This window comes from Gambusia affinis, linkage group LG20 (genome assembly GCF_019740435.1).
Source record: "Gambusia affinis linkage group LG20, SWU_Gaff_1.0, whole genome shotgun sequence".
Lineage (NCBI taxonomy): Eukaryota > Metazoa > Chordata > Actinopteri > Cyprinodontiformes > Poeciliidae > Gambusia > Gambusia affinis.
This window is the reverse complement of record NC_057887.1, coordinates 9054648-9079611: the sequence shown is the minus strand read 5'-3', so window position 1 is coordinate 9079611 and position 24964 is coordinate 9054648. Positions and strand designations below refer to the sequence as shown.

General features: G+C 37.7%; 3 protein-coding genes across 9 annotated transcripts; all 3 read right to left on the bottom strand.

The window, feature by feature from the left end:
• Positions 1 to 42: 42 nt before the first annotated feature.
• LOC122823355 (gastrula zinc finger protein XlCGF46.1-like) lies at positions 43 to 12110 on the bottom strand. 5 transcript variants are annotated; one of them, XM_044102872.1, is made up of 6 exons: positions 11897 to 12081; positions 11472 to 11659; positions 5521 to 6076; positions 3317 to 3398; positions 3140 to 3239; positions 2154 to 2297 (listed from the first exon to the last, which is right to left on the bottom strand). In XM_044102872.1, exons 1-4 carry the CDS (start codon positions 11970 to 11972, stop codon positions 3388 to 3390), a joined length of 831 nt encoding a protein of 276 aa, XP_043958807.1. In that variant the 5' UTR covers positions 11973 to 12081; the 3' UTR covers positions 2154 to 2297; positions 3140 to 3239; positions 3317 to 3387. The 5 variants fall into 5 exon arrangements, with proteins under 5 accessions (XP_043958803.1, XP_043958807.1, XP_043958804.1 ...); XM_044102868.1 differs by lacking the exons at positions 11472 to 11659; positions 11897 to 12081 and having other exon boundaries at positions 43 to 2297; positions 5521 to 5608; XM_044102869.1 differs by lacking the exons at positions 2154 to 2297; positions 3140 to 3239; positions 3317 to 3398 and having other exon boundaries at positions 3561 to 6076.
• On the bottom strand, positions 9634 to 19611 carry LOC122823353 (zinc finger protein OZF-like). Of its 3 annotated transcripts, XM_044102862.1 has the most exons (4): positions 19390 to 19611; positions 17848 to 17967; positions 15945 to 17483; positions 9634 to 10133 (listed from the first exon to the last, which is right to left on the bottom strand). In XM_044102862.1, the coding sequence occupies exons 1-3, from the start codon at positions 19451 to 19453 to the stop codon at positions 15952 to 15954; spliced, it is 1716 nt and encodes a 571-aa protein (XP_043958797.1). In that variant the 5' UTR covers positions 19454 to 19611; the 3' UTR covers positions 9634 to 10133; positions 15945 to 15951. The 3 variants fall into 3 exon arrangements, with proteins under 3 accessions (XP_043958797.1, XP_043958800.1, XP_043958798.1); XM_044102865.1 differs by lacking the exon at positions 9634 to 10133 and having other exon boundaries at positions 14864 to 17451; positions 17936 to 17967; positions 19390 to 19608; XM_044102863.1 differs by lacking the exons at positions 9634 to 10133; positions 19390 to 19611 and adding an exon at positions 19019 to 19310 and having other exon boundaries at positions 14864 to 17483.
• Positions 19612 to 20495: 884 nt separating this feature from the next.
• On the bottom strand, positions 20496 to 24274 carry LOC122823356 (gastrula zinc finger protein XlCGF57.1-like). Its single transcript, XM_044102873.1, has 2 exons — positions 24065 to 24274; positions 20496 to 22685 (listed from the first exon to the last, which is right to left on the bottom strand). Exons 1-2 carry the CDS (start codon positions 24126 to 24128, stop codon positions 21247 to 21249), a joined length of 1503 nt encoding a protein of 500 aa, XP_043958808.1. The 5' UTR covers positions 24129 to 24274; the 3' UTR covers positions 20496 to 21246.
• Between the last annotated feature and the right edge of the window lie 690 nt (positions 24275 to 24964).

The window sequence follows — 24964 nt, the reverse complement described above, 5'->3', positions numbered from 1 at the left end:
AGCGGAATTTCTTAAAAAAGTTCAATATTTTAGTCAGAAATTTTAGGAAGGGAAACTCACTTATATAGAGTCCTTACAAAGAGTGAAACATTTCAACCATTTATTTCTTGTAATTGTGTTGAGTTTACAGATCACAAAACCCCCAAATTTAGTGTTTCAAAAATTTAGAAAATTGCAAAGTAGTTCAATTTTAAAGGTTCATGGTGTTCCACATGAATTACTGAATTAACTCCAAATATCCAGTAAGGTTTTTTGAGCCTCTAAATGGTTTCTCACGGGGAAGACTGCTGACTGGACTGGCGTTCAGAAAACAGATACTGAAACTGTCCACAAGGAGCATAAACCTCAAAACGTCATTGCTGAAGAAGCTGGTTATTCACAGAGTGCTATGTCCAAGCATAGAAATAATTAAGCTTTATGGAAATTGGCTTGCATTTAGCCCAAGAAAAATTAACAAGACAAAATATGTTTGACAGAAGATAAAGTTTAAAAATTGGGGAGTTTATTTTATCGAATACACATTTTTGTCACATTTTGTTCTTAAGACGTTTATAGAAACAATAAATTGATCACTTTCTGCATTTATTTAAAAAAAAAATAGCAAGAATACACAAAAGACCAAATTAAACTTAAAGTCCACTGCCTGTTTTGGGCAGAAATATGCCCCCCCGCCGTGTTTTCTCTCCCGTGTGAATAACCTTGGAATTTTTTTGGATGCTGCCTTCTTCACCATTCTTTACAAGCAAAGTTCCCCTTTCCAGTCATCACTTTTTCCTCTTTCGCATGAACCCGCATATGTCTTAGAAGATAATAGTTCCGGGCAAACTTTTTATCACATTTATCACATGACAGCAGATTCTCCCCAGTGTGGAGTCTGACATGCCGCAGCATACTTCTTTTGTGAGTAAATTTGGCACCACAATAACCACAGCTAAATGGTTTCTCTCCTGTGTGAATCACCACATGGCTTTTTACATGTGCCTCTTGGAGAAACCTCTTCCCACATTCCTCACAAGAAAAGTTCCCCCTTCCAGTTACTGGTTTTTCCCGTTTCAGATGAACTCGCATATGTCTTAGAAGGTAATACTTCCCGACAAACTTTTTATCACATTTATCACACGACAATAGGTCCTTCCCAGTGTGGAGTCTAACATGCTGGAGAAGACTTCTTTTGTGAGAAAAACTAGCGCCACAATAACCACAGCCAAACGATTTTACGTCTAAGTGGGTTGTCATGTGGCCTTTTAGATCACTCTTAAGTCTGAAGCATCTGCCACACTCGCTACACACAAATGGTTTTACTCCTTTATGGATGGTCATGTGGGTCTTCAGACCTCCATTTGAGACTAACTTTTTATCGCACAATTCGCACTGAAATGGTTTCTCTCCTGTGTGGCAAGTCATGTGATTTTTAAGGGTATACTTATGGCTAAATCTTTTACCACATTTATCACAGACAAAGGGTTTTTCTCCAGTGTGCAGTCTCCGGTGAGAGTTAAAATGATCCCGGGAGTGAAAGATTTTACCACAATCTTTGCAAACAACTGATTTTGCACCACTATGGGTTCTGATATGACATTTAAGAGCAGCTAGTTTTTTAAAGGTTTTACCACAATCGTCACAAGAAAAGGATTTCCTTCCTGGATCGAGTCTCATCTGTGAATCCCCATTCTGCTTCCGTCTAGAGTGATTCTTCTCAACAGAACAGCTGGAAGACTTTTCTCCTGAATGATCTGCCAGATGTTTCTGGAACATCTGTTTCCTCACAAACTGTTTACCACAGTCAGGGCAGCTGAAGGCATTCTTAGCAGCTTTTTGTCCCACTTTGCTGTTTACACCAGACTGACGTGTTCTGGGTTCCCTCCAATCTTCATCACTGTCTTCATTTTCAGATCCAGAACAGGATATATTGTCCTCTTCACTCTCATCACTGACTTCAGTCTCAGAAGCTGAATACTTTTCTTCAATATTTGGCTGTAAAGTAGTACTTGGATCCAGCTCTCTGTCAGGTTCTGGTCCTCCACTGATCTCTCCATCAGATTCTGTTTTCATCTGTTCAGCTGAGCTGCTGGTTGGAGCTTCTGTCTCTCTGCTGTCTTCACTTTTGATGTGACGAACTTCTGACAACTGAGGTTTCTCTTTGTCTTCTTTCTCCACACTAAGCCGCTCTACCTCCTGACTGATCCACTGTTCCTCTTCTTCATTCTTCACTTGAGAACATGTGAGGTTCTGCTGGTCCAAACTGGAACTGCTCACATCAGGAACCTCTTCTTTAACCACCCACAGTTGCTGATTTCCTGCAGCAAACACGTGAAATAAATGTATTGTGTATTATACATGCATGAAGGATATAATGAAAACAGCACTGTCAGAGATGCAATAAATTTATAGTAGGTGTGTGAATGATTTAATCATCTGACTGTTGATAGCAGCAATCCGCATTGCTAGCAGAACCAGATTTCGCTTAGGGTCCCATGGAGGCTTGGGTCTCCAAGCCTCATATTGTCACAACATATTAACAGTTTTAACAAATATGTAAAAGAATATATATGTAAAGTCCATACTGCAGCTTTTTATGTCTTTTTTAAACATTAATATGCAGTTTAATACAATCACAAGCCTGCACAGTGATCTTTTCAGGAAGTCTAATTCTTTTTGTCCAGCGAGCTTCCATCATTTTCTGGCAGCAATTAAAGCTTCTAAATAAGCACAAGTGGGAAAACAATGCATGGTGGCTGACTGATATCTGTCAACCTATTAGTGAGCATAGCACATAATGTTTAAAAAAACATTGATTTTCTCTGCTAATTAAAAAACACAAAACTGTGTAAGAAAAAAAATCCGCATAAGATCAGCTTTTTTGTTTGACCAGGAGCAGTAGATTAAAATTAAAGTAAGCCTTGACGTGACAACACCGACAAATCGATCATAAGTGGAGCAAAGGCTGCTCGATACCTGCTTCTCTGGCTGCAGCGCGCGCACCTCACACAGGGCAACGAGACCTGTTCTGCCCCAGTCGACATCTATGCGTTTATATCTACAGTAGGAACTCAGCTGTCTACAGCTCTTTGCCTTTTTCTTCATTCTTCCATAGGTTCTCATAATAACTATTTCAAAATTATCAGATTAAGTGTTTTACCTTCACTTTCTTCCTTCACAGAATCAACAAAGCTGGATTGTTCTCCAGATCTGCAGCTTTCCATCGTAACCGTGGTTCTCTTGCGCCCCTAATGTTCTGGCTTAAAAGGAAAATAGTTACACTGTAAATCCAAACGCTCACTCATACGAAATCAGGCAGATTCAAATTGTTATGGACCTCGGATGGATTTTGGTCAGGCATCTGTACAGCCACTCGCAGACATCTGTCTCACTGCTGCCATCTGCTGGTCAGTAGGCTCCTACAACATTCGATTGTTCAAAAAAGAAATAAATCAAACTGAAAATGGAGGGATACATATTAATAGGAATCGAATAAAAATAATATATGTTGAAGTTAAATATATTAATCGGTTATTTCAGGAATAACTTTCCACACTAAATTAAATATTTCACCCCTTTATTGTTGTATTTGTGATGATTACTTCTTACAGATCAGAAAAACCTCAAATTTAGCGTCAGTCATAAATGGAAATATATTGTACAGTCACAAAATAAGAAGGTTACAGAGAACTGTGTTGAACTTCTTTAACCAAATAGTAACTAGCAACCCATGCTGTCATTGTTTTCTGGGAGATAATAATGATGTGCTCTGGAAAAACTAAGACAAGTCTTAATGTTCTTATTGTTCAGCATTGGTTTTCAATTTGGAACTCAATAATTTCTGTCTGTGACAGACTGGCGACCTGTCCAGGTTCTACCCCGCCTCTCGCCCAGAACGTTAGCTGGAGATAAACACCAGCAGCCTTCCGGACCCCACTACGGAAAACGGTGTTAGAAAATGGATGGATGGATGGAAGGTAATTTCCATCCATCTCTTTCTGTTGCTGGAGGCATGACCTGTGACTTTAACTGAGTCAAGTGAAGCCTGCAGGTCTCTAGATGTTGTTATGGGGTCTTTTGTGACCTCTTGGATGAGTTGTTGTTGCACTCTTGGGGTAATTTTGGTCAGTCGTCCTGGGAGGGTTCCCCACTGTCCCCTGTTTTCACAATTTGTGGATAAAGGCAATCCCTGTGGTTTGATCGAGTCCCAAAGCTTTAGAATTAGAAAACACTGAAGTGTGACATAAAAGGAAATCAGGAAGGGGTCAGTCAAAGCAAAAATATTAACATTAATCCTAATTAAAAGGAAACAAAATCAGGGTTTCCCCCAGAAAACTTGCTAGGCCCGCAATACGCGCTGAGGAAAACTCAAGACATCCGGCCGCAGCAGCGCGCGAGGCAACGCACAGAGGCGCCAGCGATGTGATTGGTCCGGCTTTAAATGCATAAACAAAAAAACTTGTCTTCTATAAACAAATCTTTCTGAAATACATTTTTTACAATGCTGCGCCAGTGAAACGCTCAGAGCAACAGAGACGTTTGCAATCCGGCTTTAAAATAATTTTTTTTTAGAAAAAGCATAATTTTTTTAAATTATTATTATTTTCCTAAAAACATAAACAAGAAAGGCTTAGCCTGGCGGTGGGGCTAGTAAAGTATGGCGGGCCACCAGGCCTATGATACACTGGGGGAAACCCTGAAAATGCAACCTGCTGTGGCATTGTAGGAGAAAATCTTCCCAAATGAACTGACATCTCTATTCACTGTGTTTTCTCCGTTTGTGATTCTTCAGATTCTCAGCTCTAGTAAACTTCTTCAAACAAATATTGCATCTAAATCGATCCTTTCCAGTGTGAATAACCATGTGTCTTTCAACATGGCTCTTCTGGACAAACATTCTTCCACATTCTTCACAAGCAAAGCAATCCTTTCCAGACCACACATTCTCCACTTTTGCATGAAATCGCATATGTTTCAGAAGGTCAGACTTCTGAGCAAACCTTTTATCACATTTATCACATGGCAGCAGATTCTCCCCAGTGTGGTGTCTAACATGCAGGCGCAGACTTGCTTTACGAGTAAATCTGCCACCACAATACCCACAAATGAATGGTTTTACATCTAAGTGGGTTACCATGTGGCTTTTTAGTTCACCTGCAACTCTGAAGCATTTGCCACAGTCGCTGCATGCAAATGGTTTTTCTCGCTTATGGATGGTCATGTGAATTTTAAGGGATGTCTTCCTGGTAAACCTTTTATCACACTGATCACAGGCAAATGGTTTTTCTTTACTGTGGCATACCATGTGACTTTTAAGGATATGCTTACGGCTAAACCTTTTGCCACATTTATCACAGGCAAATGGTTTTTCTTTACTGTGGCATACCATGTGACTTTTAAGGTTATGCTTACGGCTAAACCTTTTGCCACATTTATCACAGGCAAAGGGTTTTTCTCCAGCATGGACTCTCCAGTGATTTTTTAATTCATCCTGAGAGCAAAAGCTTTTACCACATTCTTTACAAACAACAAATTTTTTACCATGATGTATTCTCATGTGGGATTTAAGAGCAGCTTGCTTCTGAAATGTTCTCCCACAATCATCACAAGAAAAGGATTTCCTTCCTGGATCGAGTCTCGTCTGTGAATCCCCATTCCGCTTCCTTTTAGAGTGATTCTTCTCAACCAAACAGCTGGAAGACTTTTCTCCTGAATGACCTGCCAGATGTTTCTGGAACATCTGTTTCCTCACAAACTGTTTACCGCAGTCAGTGCAGCTGAAGGCCTTCTTGGCAGCTTTACGTTCCACTTTGCTGTTTACACCAGACTGACATGTTCTGGGTTCCCTCCAGTCTTCATCACTGTCTTCAGTTTCAGATCCAGAACCTGATATATTGTCCTCTTCACTCTCATTACTGACTTCAGTCTCAAAAGAGGCCGAATGACTTTCTTCAATATTTGGCTGTAAAGTAGTACTTGGATCCGGCTCTCTGTCAGGTTCTGGTCCTCCACTGATCTCTCCATCAGATTCTGTTTTCATCTGTTCAGCTGAGCTGCTGGTTGGAGCTTCTGTCTCTCTGCTGTCTTCACTTTTGATGTGATTATCATCTGGCAACTGAGGTTTCTCTTCTTCTTCTTTCTTCACAATAAGCTGCTCTACCTCCTGACTGATCCACTGTTCTTCCTCTTCCTTCTTCACCTGGTAACATGTGAGGTTCTGCTGGTCCAAGCTGGAACTGCTCACATCAGGAACCTCTTCTTTAACCACCAGCAGCTGCTGCTCTTCTATAGGAAACACATAGAAGAGTATAGGTCTGTCACAATAACCAATTTTTGTCTATTTTTCTGTTCATTTTAACGCACGGTTTAAGACTTCTGGCGATGTGTTTGTGTCTATAGTTTTAGCTCTCAGTATACATCTTTGGCGCAGGATTACCCTAATAAACTTGTTCCTGTTTACCTCGTGCTTCGATCGATTCTAATAATCACAATTATTTCATAATCATCAAATAAAGTGATTTACCTTCACTCTCTTCCTTCACAGAGTCAACGACGCTGCATTGTTCTCCAGATGAGAAGCTTCCCATCGTAATCTTCATCCTAATGTTCAGGCTTTACTGGAGAACACACTGTGAATCGAAAAGCTTACACTCATAAGAAATCCGGTAGATTCAAATTGTTCTTCATGTGGATGGCAAGAATACTTAAATTGGGTCTTACCGCCATCTACTGGTGTGGAGTGGGGTTCTTCATGGTATAATTTACACATAAAAATTATATTTTTTAAAAGGTATATGTAAGCAAATTTCAATAGTCAATGTTGATTTCTTTAACAAGCAAATTATGAAAAATAAAAATTCTTCTTTAGTATTAGTAACTCTGTCTTTATAAATTTATTCCATTCCACATAAATTGCATTCCCTGTATAATGCTTTTATATTTTAAACATATAGTTTTAAATCCTGTATATCCAAGTCTTAATCTTATTAACCTTTTATCCTTTGTATTTCTTCTCCCAGTTTCATTTCACCTACTGCCTTTTGGATTTAATAATAATCAATTCTGTTTTCTATAAAAATCATAATGATGACTTATAAGTTCTTTTTTAGTTTTACTAATATACTAAACTTTCCCTTATTTTTTTTTCAAACCCTCTCTTCAGAGATATTTATGACAGTCTAAGATGCTTTATGGTTTCTTCCATTGCATTTATATTACATTTCCCTGTATTATGCTTTTATATTTAAAAAACATAGTTTTAAATCCTGTATATCCAAATCTTAATTTTATTAACCTCTTGTCCTTTGTAATTTTCCCTCTCAGTTCTAATTTCACCTACTGCCTTTTGGATTTTATAAAACCATTTATTTTCATCCCACCTTATTTCCAATTATTTCATTGGATTTAGCTTACCAAATCCAATGAAAGTTCACTATGAAGCTGCAGATAGTGATTTGACTTTCCTTCTTTGTTGTCTTATCTCCACTCTCATTTCATTTTACTCAAATGTGCTGGTACACACATAAATGTTATTGTTAAACCCAATATTATATATTCTAAATAAAAAAGTGTGTCTAATAAAATATCAGCCCTACTTTCTGAATTATTATGTTTTAAACTCAATAATACAGTTGCAATATACTTTTTATTTGTTTACTTGTGCACTTCTGATTTTCTGCTCTAAACACAATGTTAGATCATTGATATTCCTCTCCTTTCTAAAACCATGATTAATCAATTATTAATCATTTTTCTGTTAAATTACATATACTTGATGTTAAAGCAATTAGCATGTAGTTTTCCAGGTTTGTGTTGTGATTCACAACACATCCAAAACCACATCCATAGAAGAATCCATAGAAAGAAATATTTTTGATCAGGCATCTTCACGGGCACAGGCTGTCTTGTGTCTCACTGCTGCCATCTGATGGACTTATTAAGAACCTACAACATTCAGATTTTCTTACGGGTCAAACTGACCCGTTTTAAAGTTTTTTTTAAAAGAAGAGTCTTTTCTGTTCCCGTGGGCAATCTCCACCCACACTGAGTGGACACTCAGCAGAAGTGGGGGAAACATAAATACTCTCTGTATGACTCATTTATCTTGATTTTAATCAGCGGGTCAATTTAACCCAAAACAGAATATGTATCTCAAGTTCATTATAAACATTACCCCTCGGAAAATAAATTAAAAATGTAATGTAAAAAAAATCTACAAAAAGTCATTTTCAAAGATATTTATTGTTTTTTGTGTGTAGGTGTTTTTAGTGGACATAAAAAATTTAAACAACATTTATCATCCTAATGAGTAAATCGTCATCATTAATCTTTTGTTTGTGAGAAATAAATAAAAAAAACGTCATTGCACAAATATTGATTGAAATGGTTAGTATCGGAGTTAATAATCAGATACAAAAACATTTTGGAGGATTTTTTTGGTTTCTGATGCAACTGAAATGATTAAACACTCCACAGATCAAACTGACCCAGGAACATTATTGCTGTACCTCAGAAACGAAGGCAACAGGACTTAAAGGGGACTGAACTAAAAAATGAGACATGTACATATGTACAGCTACATCTAAACAAAACTTAAAATACCTTGAAGAGATAGAATATTTTTTGATTGTTATTTCAGAGAGAGAAACTTTTGTCATCAAGATTCCAAGCCTTTATTTCATGTAATTGTTACATTCATGGCTTACAGATCATGAAAACACAAAACTCAGTGTCTCTGAAAAGTAGAATAACATTTCTATATTGAAAACTTGTTGTGTTACTCTAATCACTAAATTAACTCCATAACCATCAACAAAGGTTTCCTGGGCCTCTAAATGGATTCTCAGTCTGGGTCAGTGAACTACACATTCACAGGGAGGACTGCCGACTGAACAGATGTTCAGAAAAACAAACGCTGAAACCACCCACAGGGAGGGTAAGCCACAAAAAGTTTGCTGCTAAAGAAGCTGTTTGTTCAGAGTGCTGTGTCCAAGCATATTCATATACAATTGATTGTAAAGAAAACCTGGTGTGAAAATATGCACTGGCAACAGAGATAACTGTAGCCTTGTGAGAATTGTACATAAAATCCATTCGATAACTAATTTGCAAGCCTTGAGTCAGCACATCAAGATCCACTACGTACAAATGCATTGACGGCTTTTCACAGAAGATCGTGTATGAAACAGAATTTGCATCATTGTTCCTGTGATTTCTCATGTGTCTGAGACCTCAGTTGTTGGTTTTTTTTTTTCATAAATGAGCCTAGAGGCCTAAGATGCTCAACTGTTACCATCAACAAAAATATCAACTCTTCTGGTATCCATCCTTACATCACGTCGGCCTGACACTTTACTGACTGTAAGAGCCAAAAATGTTAGTTTTAACATTGTTTATTTTCTGTATGCCTTTTGCATATTTAGATATTGTCTTTACAGTAAGGTTTTATTTTACTATGTTTTTTGTAATAAAACGCCACCTAAAGGACACAATTGTATATATAGAGAAAGTGCAGTGTCACTTACGAGAGAAAGAAAGAAAGTTGGATGTAGTGTGGTCGCTTAACCTCTACACAGTTTTTGACCGTTAATTTTAAGAATGCTGTGCAAGACAAAATAATTTTCATGTTATGCCAAAGAAAGTAAAGTTCATACTTTGTGTGGAACCGTAAGTATTGTTTATTATTTAATGCACAAGACATGTCAATGAACAGAAACGCTTCAACTAAGAAGAGATAAGCTAACCAATACTAACAAAGAAAGCTGAAGCTAATTTATCAATATAGTGGCTTTATGCAAAAGAACAAGTAGCCACTACACTTATTTTTTGCTCCATTTAGAGCAAAAAATAAAAAACAAACAAAAAAAGACACAAAATAAATGTAAAAATGAGGCAATTCTTTTAAATTTTTTGTAACATTATGTATTGCATACACTTTACTGAAACAATAAATTGTTAAAAATAGAAATAATACACAATATAAATGAACACGATGAAATAGAAATTCACTACATGGTTTGGCAGAAACATCCAGACCCACAGTGAGCTGCCAAAATCATTTTATCACAGAGCGGAGGCCGTTTCCCCCATTATTTGCTGATATCAGCCACTGCTCTACTTACGATGAAGAAAAGAGATCATGTCAAACTCAAAATGTTATAGCTAATTCTGATCAAAGGGAAGCAAAATAATCTGAACTGCTGTGGCATTTGTACAGATCGTTTTTCCAAACGAATTCTCTGTATGAAATCTCTGTTTACTGTGAATCCTCAGTTTGTGATTCCTCAGATTTTCCGCCCGCGTAAACAACTTCAAACACACGTCGCAACTAAACGGTTTCTCTCCTGTGTGCATAAGCATGTGACTTTTTAAATACCGCTTCTGGACAAACTTTCTTCCTCACAAGCAAAGTTTCCCTTCCCGATCACCACCTTCTCCTCTTTCTGATGAATTTGCATGTGTTTTAGAAGTCGACTCTTAAGGACAAACTTTTTATCACACTGATCACATGACAACTGATTCTCCCCAGTGTGGAGTCTAACATGCAAGAGCAAACTTTGCTTCCGAGTAAAAGTGGCGCCACAGTACCCACAGACATTTGAGTGGCTAATTTGAGCGTGGCGTTTTAGAACATCCTTAAGTCTGAAACGTCTGCCACAATCGTGGCACCTAAATGGTTTTTCCCCTTTATGGATTGCCATGTGGGCCGTCAGAGATCCATTTGAGGAAAATTTCTTATCACATACCTCACAATGAAATGGTTTCTCTCCTGTGTGGCAAGTCATGTGAACTTGAAGCCCAGGCTTCCGGCTAAACCTTTTACCACATTTATCACAGACAAAGGGTCTTTCTCCTGTGTGGGGTTTATGGTGAGTTTTCAAATGACATCGACTCTGAAAGATTTTGCCGCAATCTTCACAAACATTTGATTTTTCACAGCGATAGATTCTCGCATGACATTTAAAAGAGGCTAGTCTCTGAAATGTTTTACCACAATCAGCACACCAAAAGGCTTTTCTGTTTGTTTCGAGTCCCAACTGTGCATCATCGTTTTGCTTCCCTCTAGAGTGATTCTTCTCAACAGAACAGCTGGAAGACTTTTCTCCTGAATGACCTGCCAGATGTTTCTGGAACATCTGATTCCTCACAAACTGCTTAAAGTGGTCAGTGCAGCTGAAGGCCATCTTAGCAGCTTTACGTTCCACTTTGCTGTTTACAACAGACTGACGTGTTCTGGGTTCCCTCCGATCTTCATCATCGTCTTCATTTTCAGATGCAGAATCTGATAGATTGTCATCTTCACTCTCATTACTGACTTTAGTCTCAAAAGAGGCCGAATGTCTTTCTTCAATATTTGGCTGTAAAGTAGTACTTGGATCTGGCTCTCTGTCAGGTTCTGGTCCTCCACTGATCTCTCCATCAGATTCTGTTTTCATCTGTTCAGCTGAGCTGCTGGTTGGAGCTTCTGTCTCTCTGCTGTCTTCACTTTTGATGCGATGAACTTTTGTCAACTGAGGTTTCTCTTCTTCTTCTTTCTTCACAGTAAGGTGCTCTACCTCCTGACTGATCCACTGTTCTTCCTCTTCCTTCTTCACCTGGTAACATGTGAGGTTCTGCTGGTCCAAACTGGAACCAGCAGCATCAGGAACCTCTTCTTTAACCACCAGCAGCTGCTGCTCTTCTATAGGAAACACATAGAAGAGTATAGGTCTGTCACAATAACCAATTTTTGTCTATTTTTCTGTTCATTTTAACGCACGGTTTAAGACTTCTGGCGATGTGTTTGTGTCTATAGTTTTAGCTCTCAGTATACATCTTTGGCGCAGGATTACCCTAATAAACTTGTTCCTGTTTACCTCGTGCTTCGATCGATTCTAATAATCACAATTATTTCATAATCATCAAATGAAGTCATTACCTTCACTCTCTTCCTTCACAGAGTCAACGACGCTGTATTGTTCTCCAGATGAGAAGCTTCCCATCGTAATCTTCATCCTAATGTTCAGGCTTTACTGGAGAACACACTGTGAATCGAAAAGCTTACACTCATAAGAAATCCGGTAGATTCAAATTGTTCTTCATGTGGATGGCAAGAATACTTAAATTGGGTCTTACCGCCATCTACTGGTGTGGAGTGGGGTTCTTCATGGTATAATTTACACATAAAAATTATATTTTTTTAAAGGTATATGTAAGCAAATTTCAATAGTCAATGTTGATTTCTTTAACAAGCAAATTATGAAAAATAAAAATTCTTCTTTAGTATTAGTAACTCTGTCTTTATAAATTTATTCCATTCCACATAAATTGCATTCCCTGTATAATGCTTTTATATTTTAAACATATAGTTTTAAATCCTGTATATCCAAGTCTTAATCTTATTAACCTTTTATCCTTTGTATTTCTTCTCCCAGTTTCATTTCACCTACTGCCTTTTGGATTTAATAATAATCAATTCTGTTTTCTATAAAAATCATAATGATGACTTATAAGTTCTTTTTTAGTTTTACTAATATACTAAACTTTCCCTTATTTTTTTTTTTCAAACCCTCTCTTCAGAGATATTTATGACAGTCTAAGATGCTTTATGGTTTCTTCCATTGCATTTATATTACATTTCCCTGTATTATGCTTTTATACTTTAAAAACATAGTTTTAAATCCTGTATATCCAAATCTTAATTTTATTAACCTCTTGTCCTTTGTAATTTTCCCTCTCAGTTCTAATTTCACCTACTGCCTTTTGGATTTTATAAAACCATTTATTTTCATCCCACCTTATTTCCAATTATTTCATTGGATTTAGCTTACCAAATCCAATGAAAGTTCACTATGAAGCTGCAGATAGTGATTTGACTTTCCTTCTTTGTTGTCTTATCTCCACTCTCATTTCATTTTACTCAAATGTGCTGGTACACACATAAATGTTATTATTAAACCCAATATTATATATGCTAAATAAAAAAGTATGTCTAATAAAATATCAGCCCTACTTTCTGAATTATTATGTTTTAAACTCAATAATACAGTTGCAATATACTTTTTATTTGTTTACTTGATGTGCGCTTCTGATTTTCTGCTCTAAACACAACGTTAGATCATTGATATTCCTCTCCTTTCTAAAACTATGATTAATCAATTATTAATAATTTTTCTATTAAATTACATATACTTGATGTTAAAGCAATTAGCATGTAGTTTTCCGGGTTTGTGTTGTGATTCACAACACATCCAAAACCACATCCATAGAAGAATCCATAGAAAGAAATATTTTTGATCAGGCATCTTCACGGGCACAGGCTGTCTTGTGTCTCACTGCTGCCATCTGATGGACTTATTAAGAACCTACAACATTCAGATTTTCTTACGGGTCAAACTGACCCGTTTTAAAGTTTTTTTTAAAAGAAGAGTCTTTTCTGTTCCCGTGGGCAATCTCCACCCACACTGAGTGGACACTCAGCAGAAGTGGGGGAAACATAAATACTCTCTGTATGACTCATTTATCTTGATTTTAATCAGCGGGTCAATTTGACCCAAAACAGAATATGTATCTCAAGTTCATTATAAACATTACCCCTCGGAAAATAAATTAAAAATGTAATGTTAAAAAAATCTACAAAAAGTCATTTTCAAGGATATTTATTGTTTTTTTTGTGTGTAGGTTTTTTCAGTGGACATAAAAAATTTAAACTACATTTATCATCCTAATGAGTAAATCGTCATCATTAATCTTTTGTTTGTGAGAAATAAAAAAAAGCCCGTCATTGCACAAATATTGATTGAAATGGTTAGTATCGGAGTTAATAATCAGATACAAAAACATTTTGGAGGATTTTTTTGGTTTCTGACGAAACTGAAATGATTAAACACTCCACAGATCAAACTGACCCAGGAACATTATTGCTGTACCTCAGAAACGAAGGCAACAGGACTTAAATCAAATCAAACTTTATTTGTATAGCACATTTCAGCAGCAAGGCATTTCAAAGTGCTTTACATCAAATCAAACACAAAAACACAATGCAACATCAAATCAACAATAAAAACAACATCAAGTCAGGTTTCGTCAATAAATTTGCAATTGATTACGTTTCGAATACAACTCTAACCAAGTGGGTTTTTAGTTGAGATTTAAAGGAAGTCAGTGTTTCAGCTGTTTTACAATTTTCTGGAAGTTTGTTCCAGATTTTTGCTGCATAGATGCTAAATGCCGCTTCTCCTCGTTTGGTTCTGGTTCTGGGGATGCAGAGCAGACCAGAACCAGAAGACCTGAGAGTTCTGGAAAGTTGATACAACAGTTGCAGATCTTTAATGTATTGTGGTGCCAAACCATTGAGTGATTTATAAACTAACAACAGTATTTTAAAGTCTATTCTTTGAGCTACAGGGAGCCAGTGGAGAGACTTTAAAACTGGTGTTATGTGATCTATCTTCCTGGTTTTAGTGAGAACACGAGCAGCAGCATTCTGGATCAGCTGCAGCTGTTTGATTTGTTGGACAGACCTGTGAAGACGCTGTTACAATAATCAATATGACTGAAGATAAACGCATGGATGAGTTTCTCCAGATCTGGCTGAGACATTAGTCCTTTAATCCTGGAAATGTTCTTCAGGTGATAGAAGGCCGTCTTTGTGACTGTCTTTACGTGGATCTGAATGTTCCGGTCAGAGTCCATCACTACTCCCAGGTTTCGGGCCTGATCGCTGGTTTTCAGTTGTAATAACTGAAGCTGTGCACTGACTCTAGATCGTTCCTCTTTAGGTTTCCTGGGCCTCCAAAAATAATAACTTCAGTTTTGTTTTTGTTCAGTTTTTGTTAAAGGGGACTGAACTAAAAAATGAGACATGTACATATGTACAGCTACATAAAAAAAAACTTAAAATACCTTGAAGAGATAGAATATTTTTTTATTGTTATTTCAGAGAGAGAAACTTTTGTCATCAAGATTCCAAGCCTTTATTTCATGTAATTGTTACATTCATGGCTTACAGATCATGAAAACACAAAACTCAGTGTCTCTGAAAAGTAGAATAACATTTCTATATTGAAAACTTGTTGTGTTACTCTAATCACTAAATTAACTCCATAACCATCAACAAAGGTTTCCTGGGCCTCTAAATGGATTCTCAGTCTGGGTCAGTGAACTACACATTCACAGGGAGGACTGCCGACTGAACAGATGTTCAGAAAAACAAACGCTGAAACCACCCACAGGGAGGGTAAGCCACAAAAAGTTCGCTGCTAAAGAAGCTGTTTGTTCAGAGTGCTGTATCCAAGCATATTCATATACAATTGATTGTAAAGAAAACCTGATATGAAAATATGCACTGGCAGCAGAGATAACTGTAGCCTTGTGAGAATTGTACATAAAATCCATTCGATAATTAATTTGCAAGCCTCGAGTCAGCACATCAAGATCCACTACGTACAAATGCATTGACAGCTTTTCACAGAAGATCGTGTATGAAACAGAATTTGTATCATTGTTCCTGTGATTTCTCATGTGTCTGAGACCTCAGTTGTTGGGTTTTTTTTTTCATAAATGAGCCTAGAGGCCTAAGATGCTCAACTGTTACCATCAACAAAAATATCAACTCTTCTGGTATCCATCCTTACATCACGTCGGCCTGACACTTTACTGACCATGACCTCTATTTAGAGCAAAAAATAAAAAACAAAAAAAGACATAAAATAAATGTAAAAATGAGGCAATTCTTTTACATTTTTTTTGTAACATTTTGTGTTGCATACACTTTACTGAAACAATAAATGTATTACTTATGTACTTCTTAAAAACAGAAATAATACACAATATAAATGAACACGATGAAATAGAAATTCACTACATGGTTTGGCAGAAACATCCAGACCCACAGTGAGCTGCCAAAATCATTTTATCACAGAGCGGAGGCCGTTTCCCCCATTATTTGCTGATATCAGCCACTGCTCTACTGTCAAACTCAAAATGTTATAGCTAATTCTGATCAAAGGGAAGCAAAATAATCTGAACTGCTGTGGCATTTGTACAGATCGTTTTTCCAAACGAATTCTCTGTATGAAATCTCTGTTTACTGTGAATCCTCAGTTTGTGATTCCTCAGATTTTCCGCCCGCGTAAACAACTTCAAACACACGTCGCAACTAAACGGTTTCTCTCCTGTGTGCATAAGCATGTGACTTTTTAAATACCGCTTCTGGACAAATTTTCTTCCACATTCCTCACAAGCAAAGTTTCCCTTCCCGATCACCACCTTCTCCTCTTTCTGATGAATTTGCATGTGTTTTAGAAGGCGACTCTTAAGGACAAACTTTTTATCACACTGATCACATGATAACTGATTCTCCCCAGTGTGGAGTCTAACATGCAGGAGCAAACTTTGCTTACGAGTAAAAGTGGCGCCACAGTACCCACAGACAAACGGTTTTACATTTGAGTGGGTAATCATGTGGCTTTTTAGAACATCCTTAAGTCTGAAACATCTGCCACAATCGCTGCACCGAAATGGTTTTTCCCCTTTATGGATTGTCATGTGGGCCGTCAGAGATCCATTTGAGGTAAACTTCTTATCACATACCTCACAATGAAATGGTTTCTCTCCTGTGTGGCAAGTCATGTGAACTTGAAGCCCAGGCTTCCGGCTAAACCTTTTACCACATTTATCACAGACAAAGGGTCTTTCTCCTGTGTGGGGTTTATGGTGAGTTTTCAAATGACATCGACTCTGAAAGATTTTGCCGCAATCTTCACAAACATTTGATTTTTCACAGCGATAGATTCTCGCATGACATTTAAAAGAGGCTAGTCTCTGAAATGTTTTACCACAATCAGCACACCAAAAGGATTTTCTGTTTGTTTCGAGTCCCATCTGTGCATCACCGTTTTGCTTCCCTCTAGAGTGATTCTTCTCAACAGAACAGCTGGAAGACTTTTCTCCTGAATGACCTGCCAGATGTTTCTGGAACATCTGATTCCTCACACACTGCTTAAAGTGGTCAGTGCAGCTGAAGGCCATCTTGGCAGCTTTACGTTCCACTTTGCTGTTTACACCAGACTGACGTGTTCTGGGTTCCCTCCAATCTTCATCACTGTCTTCATTTTCAGATTCAGAACAGGATATATTGTCCTCTTCACTCTCATCACTGACTTTAGTCTCAGAAGCTGAATACTTTTCTTCAATATTTGGCTGTAAAGTAGTACTTGGATCCAGCTCTCTGTCAGGTTCTGGTCCTCCACTGATCTCTCCATCAGATTCTGTTTTCATCTGTTCAGCTGAGCTGCTGGTTAGAGCTTCCGTCTCTCTGCTGTCTTCACTTTTGATGCGATGAACTTTTGTCAACTGAGGTTTCTCTTCATCTTCTTTCTTCACAGTAAGCTGCTCTACCTCCTGACTGATCAACTGTTCTTCCTCTTCCTTCTTCACCTGGTAACATGTGAGGTTCTGCTGGTCCAAACTGGAAATGCTGAGATCAGGAACCTCTTCTTTAACCACCCACAGTTGCTGATTTCCTGCAGCAAACACATCGACCTCTTGGTTAGATTTTATGCCAAAGTCTGTTTATTGTGAAATAAAAATGGTAGAATTGTTGTATGGGCCTTTAGAACATGGAAAAGCATAAAAATATGCTGACAATTGTCTATTCTGGAACCTCCACAAATTGTTGGACCAATGAGTAGAAAGATGGACAATTTAACATAGTAAACTGGCTCATATTTGCAACAACTTGTAAAACCACTGGACATTTAAAATTAGAATAACTTTACTGTGCCCACATTGGAAGCAAAAGTCTTACTTTCAGTTTGAACTACACTTGCTTTTTTATTTTTAGAAATAAAGGGTATACACAGACATACATAGCATAAGACAAACAACCTTTTCTGCCAGACTGAAGTTTGTTTAAAACCAGTAAAGGAGGTCTGAGGTTGTGCTGGTCCAAACTGGAACTGCTCAGATCAGGAGCCTCTTTTTTAACCACCAACGGCTGCTGCTCTTCTGCAGGAAACACACAAACATACAGTGTTGGTTACATGTCACTCCAAGATCTGTGCATTGTGGGGTATTAGAAGTAATGTGTTCAGAGATTGAAAGTACTTTTTTCCCCCCCAATTTTGATGTTTGGGGGATCAGTATCAGTGAGCTTGACCTCGGGTCTTATATTGTGAAACTCCCAGCTCTAACTTTTTGTCTCTCTCTACCTTTCTAGTTGTCATTTAGGCTGCTCTCTCTCTTGTCTCTTTACCCTGCTGATAACCCAGGGCTAACAGGAAAAACATATTTGTAGGCATGGAAAGCTATTCAGGAAGAAATTGAGATTAACTATCGATCAGCTCCTTTTAATCTTCTTTTTCATCTGACATCACAGCTCCATCTCTGACTATTGTATCTTTTGGTTTCATTGGTTTTGTTGTTCTCGTCCTTCTCAGTTGCATCTCCCTCCATTGTAACAAATATGTTGAAAAGGGAAGAAAAAAATGGTTCAATTACTCACATGACATCTGTCTGTGCAGAGCCAGCATCAGAGATAATTTAAACTAATTCCATTTCTCCATTTTGTTTCTTTTTTCATTATCACTGGGTTGCATCATTAATCCTGATGGTGCCTCATTCTTGTCTCTTTCTCTTTTTCCCCTTCTCTGCTTAATCTCTTTCCTGAATAATTGTTTAGAATTACATTAGCTAGTTTTCAGAAGATCATTTAGGGGAGTGGTCCCCAACCACCGGTCCGTGGACCAATTGGTACCGGGCCGCGCAAAAAATAATTAAATATAGCTGAAGGCAGCTGGAAAGTTTAAACTTATGCTGCATTCCAGTTACCTGGGAAGTGGGAACTGGCTTTTACGTCAGACACGAGGTAACCGCAATCTTGTAAAGAAGTCGGCATTTCAACATGGCGACGCCCATAAACGTCTGTTTGCAATAGATTTTACAAACACTATTTTTAATTTGTTCAGCTTACAGCTGCAGGCAGTACATGTAACACTGATTTTAGACGCACTTCTACACGCGTGTCTTGCCAAATAAGCATGTTTCCACCACAGCTTACTATTGTTGATGCGAGGACCGGCCATATTGAAGCGAGAAATACATCTCACAAACAGTAACTCCGTTTGTAGTCGCTCCCAGTTTCTCAGTGGAAAATCCCACCTCGGAAGGCGACTGGGAAGTCGGACTTTCCCGGTTCCGAGTACAACTGGAACGCAGCATTACCCCTGAAGTTTCTTGAAGAGTTCACCAATTCCGCTTCCTGAAACGGACCCCTTCCGACATCTGGCTGTTTATGTCTATCGTTGTAGGTCTCAGTACACATTTTTGGCGCAAGAGCACCCCGATAAACAGCTACTTCCTGTTTACTTCATGCTTCCATCGATTGTAAGGATCAAATATATTTCATAATGATTAGATTTAGTGATTTACCTTCCCTCTCTTCCTTCACAGAGTCAACGTAGCTACATTGTTTTCCAGACCTGCAGCTTTCCATCGTAATCTTTGTCCTCTCACGCCTCTAATGTTCTTGCTGTAAAGGAAAACTGTTTTAGACTGAGAATCGAAAGCCTCATGCATACGACATCGACATCCGGTACATTCAAAATGCTCTTCTGCTTTTTGATGGGTTTTTTTTTTTTATTCGGCGGTTGGAAAGAAAACCAAAGATGTGTACTATCGCCATCTAGTGGTATGAAGTGTGATTCACTATGGTATAATTCTACATTAAAAAAAATAAAAAATTAAAAAACTAATGAGTTGTATATGTTTACAGTTAATTTTGAGTGTAGCTGAAATTTTACTTATTTTTTCCAGACTGTGCTTTTGTAATTTAAGAAGTGTATAAGTCCTGTATGTCCAGGTCTTTCTCTTTTTATGAAATTTCCCTTCTTTCTATTTCTTCTCCATTTTTTCATCTATTCTTTGGAACCATCTTCTATTTCTTTCTCCATGCCACATTTTTTGGCATTCTTTCTTATGGTTTTGTTCAATGACATTCTCTTCCTTGGATTTCCTCGTTTTTACTATAAAGGTGATTAATTTTTGTGTATTTTCTTCTTTGTCATCTTATTTGCCAACACCCACACAAATGTTATAATTAAACCTGATATTTTGTAATGTAAGTAAAATATGTAGTATTTTTAATAAAATACCACGCCTATCTGAATGATTGTGTTTTAAACTCAATGCAGAACTTGAATCCAAACAAATTATTGTTTTTAATGATTTTATGTCTTCCACCCACCGCAGAGCTAACAAGGCTGACAAGATTTCTCCTGTATAGAAGAAACCAGTATCAGAAATGTTATTACTGAAACAATAAATTGATCACTTTCTGCACTTATTCAAAAATGGAAAAAATTCATAAACGTAAATTCCCTGCATGTTTTGGGCAGAAATGTGCAGCAGCAGTGAGCTGCTGAAATCACTTTTAAGTCACAGGACAAATGAGATCTGCTCCAATATTTTCTGCTAATGCACATGCCCAAAACTATGAAGCAAAGTGATCTTATTACATAAGTAATTATTGTCCACGATAGTTTTGCCAGTCGTTTATTGCTATATATTAAAATGATGCACATTTTAATTGTAAAATATTCAACAGATTTCATATTGAACGTCTCCTTTCATTAACAGAACAGACTGAACTCTGTCACCGTCTGAGTGTCCTATTTATAGTCATCACATGAGCAAATGTGCATTAAAACTTAAGCATTATCTATCAAATTTAAAGACTGACTTCTAAAAGGATAATCAGGGACTGGTTCTGCAAATTATTATCTTTTAATTATCATTGGCGTTTCAAGAGAGTCCTTGCCAACAAACACAACTCAAAGTTACACGGATAAAAGAAAATGACAATGAAAAACAGACATGTCATTGAATGAGTCGTTAGAGCTTGAGTTTTAATGATTGTTGAAAATAATTACCCCAATCAAAACCTCTCATGATTCCTCTGAAGAGAACGATGAGTACAAGCCTTACTGATTACCTAATATGAAGAGAAGGTATGTACTGGTTGGACAGAAATGATTAATAGAACCATGTTTTACACAACAAGTGGGATTATGTTTTGATATCACCGTAATTCAGCAAGGTAGGAGCACTCAATGAAATAAATCCAGTCAATTTCAAAGTTTTCTGCAGCAACATAATGCTCTACTTACTACGAACCAAAAATAATCTTGTCCAACTCAAAATGAATCCAGGTAAAATGGAAACAAAACAATATTAACTGCTGTGGTGTTCTTGCAGTAAAGCTTTCCAAGCAAATTCTATGTGTACAATCTATTTGCTGTGAAATCTACGATTGTGCACCTTCAGGGATTCCGCTCGCGTAAACAAAATCAAACAAGTATTGCATTCAAATTGTTTCTCTCCTGTGTGCCTGACCATGTGTCTTTTTACAAGCGACTTCTTGACAAACCGTCTTCCACATTCTTCACAAGCAAAGTTCCCCTTTCCAGACGGCACTTTCTTCTCATGACATTGCATATGTGTCAGAAGGATACTCTTTCGAGTAAACTTTTTATCACATTTATCACACGACAGCAGGTTCTCACCAGTGTGCAGTCTAACATGCAGGAGCATATTTCCTTTGTGAGTAAATCTGCCACCACAATACCCACAAATGAATGGTTTTACACCTAAGTGGGTTGCCATGTGGCCTTTTAGATCACTCTTAAGTCTGAAGCATTTGCCACAGTCAATACATGCAAATGGTTTTTCTCCCTTATGGATTGTCATGTGGGTCTTCAGTGCTCCATTTCTTGTAAACTTTTTATCACATAGCTCACACTGAAATGGTTTCTCTCCCAAGTGGCTCATCATGTGATAATTGAAACTATGCTTCCATTTAAACCTTTTACCACATTTATCACAGGCAAAAGGTTTTTCTCCTGTGTGGTCTCTCAGGTGATTTTTAAGTTGAAACTGACAGTGGAAGTTTTTACCACAGTCTTTACAAACAACTATTTTTTTACTACAATGGACTCTTATATGACATTTAAGAGCAGCATGTTTCTGAAATGTTTTACCACAATCAGCACACCAAAAGGATTTTCTGTCTGTTTCGAGTCCCATCTGTGCATCACCGTTTTGCTTCCCTCTAGAGTGATTCTTCTCAACAGAACAGCTGGAAGACTTTTCTCCTGAATGACCTGCCAGATGTTTCTGGAACATCTGCTTCCTCACAAACTGTTTACCGCAGTCAGTGCAGCTGAAGGCCTTCTTGGCAGCTTTACGTCCCACTTTGCTGTTTACACCAGACTGACGTGTTCTGGGTTCCCTCCAGTCTTCATCACTGTCTTCATTTTCAGATCCAGAACCTGATATATTGTCATCTTCACCTTCATCACTGACTTCAGTCTCAGAAGCTGAATACTTTTCTTCAATATTTGGTTGTGAATTAGTACTTGGATCCAGCTTTCTGTCAGGTTCTGGTCCTCCACTGATCTCTCCATCAGATTCTGTTTTCATCTGTTCAGCTGAGCTGCTGGTTGGAGCTTCTGTCTCTCTGCTGTCTTCACTTTTGATGGGATGAACTTCTGACAACTGAGGTTTCTCTTCTTCTTCTTCTTTCTTCACAATAAGCTGCTCTACCTCCTGACTGATCAACTGTTCTTCCTCTTCCTTCTTCACCTGGTAACATGTGAGGTTCTGCTGGTCCAAACTGGAACGGCTCAGATCAGGAGCCTCTTCTTTAACCCCCAATGGCTGCTGCTCTTCTGCAGGAAACACACAAACATACAGTGTTGGTTACATGTCACTCCAAGATCTGTGCATTGTGGGGTATTAGAAGTAATGTGTTCAGAGCTTGAAAGTACTTTTTTTCCCCCCAATTTTGATGTTTGGGGGATCAGTATCAGTGAGCTTGACCTCAGGTCTTATATTCTGAAACTCCCAGCTCTAACTTTTTGTCTCTCTCTACCTTTCTAGTTGTCATTTAGGCTGCTCTCTCTCTCTCGTCTCTTTACCCTGATGATAACCCAGGGCTAACAGGAAAAACATATTTGTAGGCATGGAAAGCTATTCAGGAAGAAATTGAGATTAACTATCGATCAGCTCCTTTTAATCTTCTTTTCCATCTGACATCACAGCTCCATCTCTGACTATTGTATCTTTTGGTTTCATTGGTTTTGTTGTTCTCGTCCTTCTCAGTTGCATCTTCCTCCATTGTAACAAATATGTTGAAAAGGGAAGAAAAAAATGGTTCAATTACTCACATGACATCTGTCTGTGCAGAGCCAGCATCAGAGATAATTTAAACTAATTCCATTTCTCCATTTTGTTTCTTTTTTCATTATCACTGTGTTGCATCATTAATCCTGATGGTGCCTCATTCTTGTCTCTTTCTCTTTTTCCCCTTCTCTGCTTAATCTCTTTCCTGAATAATTGTTTAGAATTACATTAGCTAGTATTGTGATTATAAAAAATCACCAAGACGGACCAAAAACATGTGAGCACACGTGCAGAAAATCAGCCGACACAAATAATCAGACTTTACTTATTTTATTCTTTTTAGCGCTAAAAAGAAAGAGACGCTTACCCTCACAGGCTAATTTGTTGTGACGTGAATACACCGGGATTAAACAGCATCTGATCAAAAACGGACGATCCATTCTTTATATCTAAGACACGCCTTATTGGTCGTCTGATGAACTACGTCAGCTAAGGAATGTCTGCTGAGAAGCAACTTGATATCATGGCGTCAGCTTAAGTTTCACGTTTACAGAAAGCCTTTTGGTTTGAAAGTGAAACATGCAAGGTCAAGTTTCATTCCTCCAAAAGGCTCTCTGTGCATAAATGAAACATACTATGTGTGAAAAACAGCTGTGTGTGCATGAGTATAAGTGCAACCCTGGATAAGCGTCTCAACACTAGTTGAACGCAGCATTACCCCTGAAGTTTCTTGAAGAGTTCACCAATTCCGCTTCCTGAAACGGACCCCTTCCGACATCTGGCTGTTTATGTCTATCGTTGTAGGTCTCAGTACACATTTTTGGCGCAAGAGCACCCCGATAAACAGCTACTTCCTGTTTACTTCATGCTTCCATCGATTGTAAGGATCAAATATATTTCATAATGATTAGATTTAGTGATTTACCTTCCCTCTCTTCCTTCACAGAGTCAACGTTGCTACATTGTTTTCCAGACCTGCAGCTTTCCATCGTAATCTTTGTCCTCTCACGCCTCTAATGTTCTTGCTGTAAAGGAAAACTGTTTTAGACTGAGAATCGAAAGCCTCACGCATACGACATCGACATCCGGTACATTCAAAATGCTCTTCTGCTTTTTGATGGGTTTTTTTTTTATTTATTCGGCGGTTGGAAAGAAAACCAAAGATGTGTACTATCGCCATCTAGTGGTATGAAGTGTGATTCACTATGGTATAATTCTACATTTTAAAAAAACCATTTAAAAAACTAATGAGTTGTATATGTTTACAGTTAATTTTGAGTGTAGCTGAAATTTTACTTATTTTTTCCAGACTGTGCTTTTGTAATTTAAGAAAAATATTTATAGATTTGTTGAATTTAGGGAGTTTAAGGGCAGCATTACGAAAGCATGAAGAAGAGCAAGGAATTAAAAGAAATATTATTGTGATCGAGGCCAGAGGAATACTGCAGAAGACGTTTCGGGAGCACAAATCTGCAAGGTCTCAATTCACAAATGCAATCACAAATACAGAAGAACCCAGAAAGATTTGAAGGATCTGTCATTGTTTCTTTGGATAGCATTTTTATTAGTTGAGTGATTCATTAATATAACACTGGAAATAAACAATATTGCATTTGGGTTGAAATTTATTTAAGTTTGCTGTTTCACATTTAACAGAAAACCTGTTAAATCTATTTTCCTATAGAGTATTTGAATAGGAAAATAGAGGAAAATCTAATGATCCTTCATTGACTTCAGTTGTGACGCTCATAGAAACCTCACATAGGAAGGCATCGATGTGTGTTCCAAAAATTACTCTAAGATAAACAATTAGAAGTTTGTGAGC

Excerpts from the sequence above, each read along its gene's own strand:
- LOC122823355 (XM_044102868.1), bottom strand. The coding sequence starts at position 3,203 with ATGGAAAGCTGCAGATCTGGAGAACAATCCAGCTTTGTTGATTCTGTG. Across the intron at positions 2,298-3,139 it reads TGTGAAGGAAGAAAGTGAAG|GAAATCAGCAACTGTGGGTG; the intron begins GTAAAACACTTA and ends TGTTTGCTGCAG.
- LOC122823353 (XM_044102862.1), bottom strand. The coding sequence starts at position 19,453 with ATGGAAAGCTGCAGGTCTGGAAAACAATGTAGCTACGTTGACTCTGTG. Across the intron at positions 17,968-19,389 it reads TGTGAAGGAAGAGAGGGAAG|AAGAGCAGCAGCCGTTGGTG; the intron begins GTAAATCACTAA and ends TGTTTCCTGCAG. Across the intron at positions 17,484-17,847 it reads ACTTCAGTCTGGCAGAAAAG|GAAATCAGCAACTGTGGGTG; the intron begins GTTGTTTGTCTT and ends TGTTTGCTGCAG.
- LOC122823356 (XM_044102873.1), bottom strand. The coding sequence starts at position 24,128 with ATGGAAAGCTGCAGGTCTGGAAAACAATGTAGCAACGTTGACTCTGTG. Across the intron at positions 22,686-24,064 it reads TGTGAAGGAAGAGAGGGAAG|AAGAGCAGCAGCCATTGGGG; the intron begins GTAAATCACTAA and ends TGTTTCCTGCAG.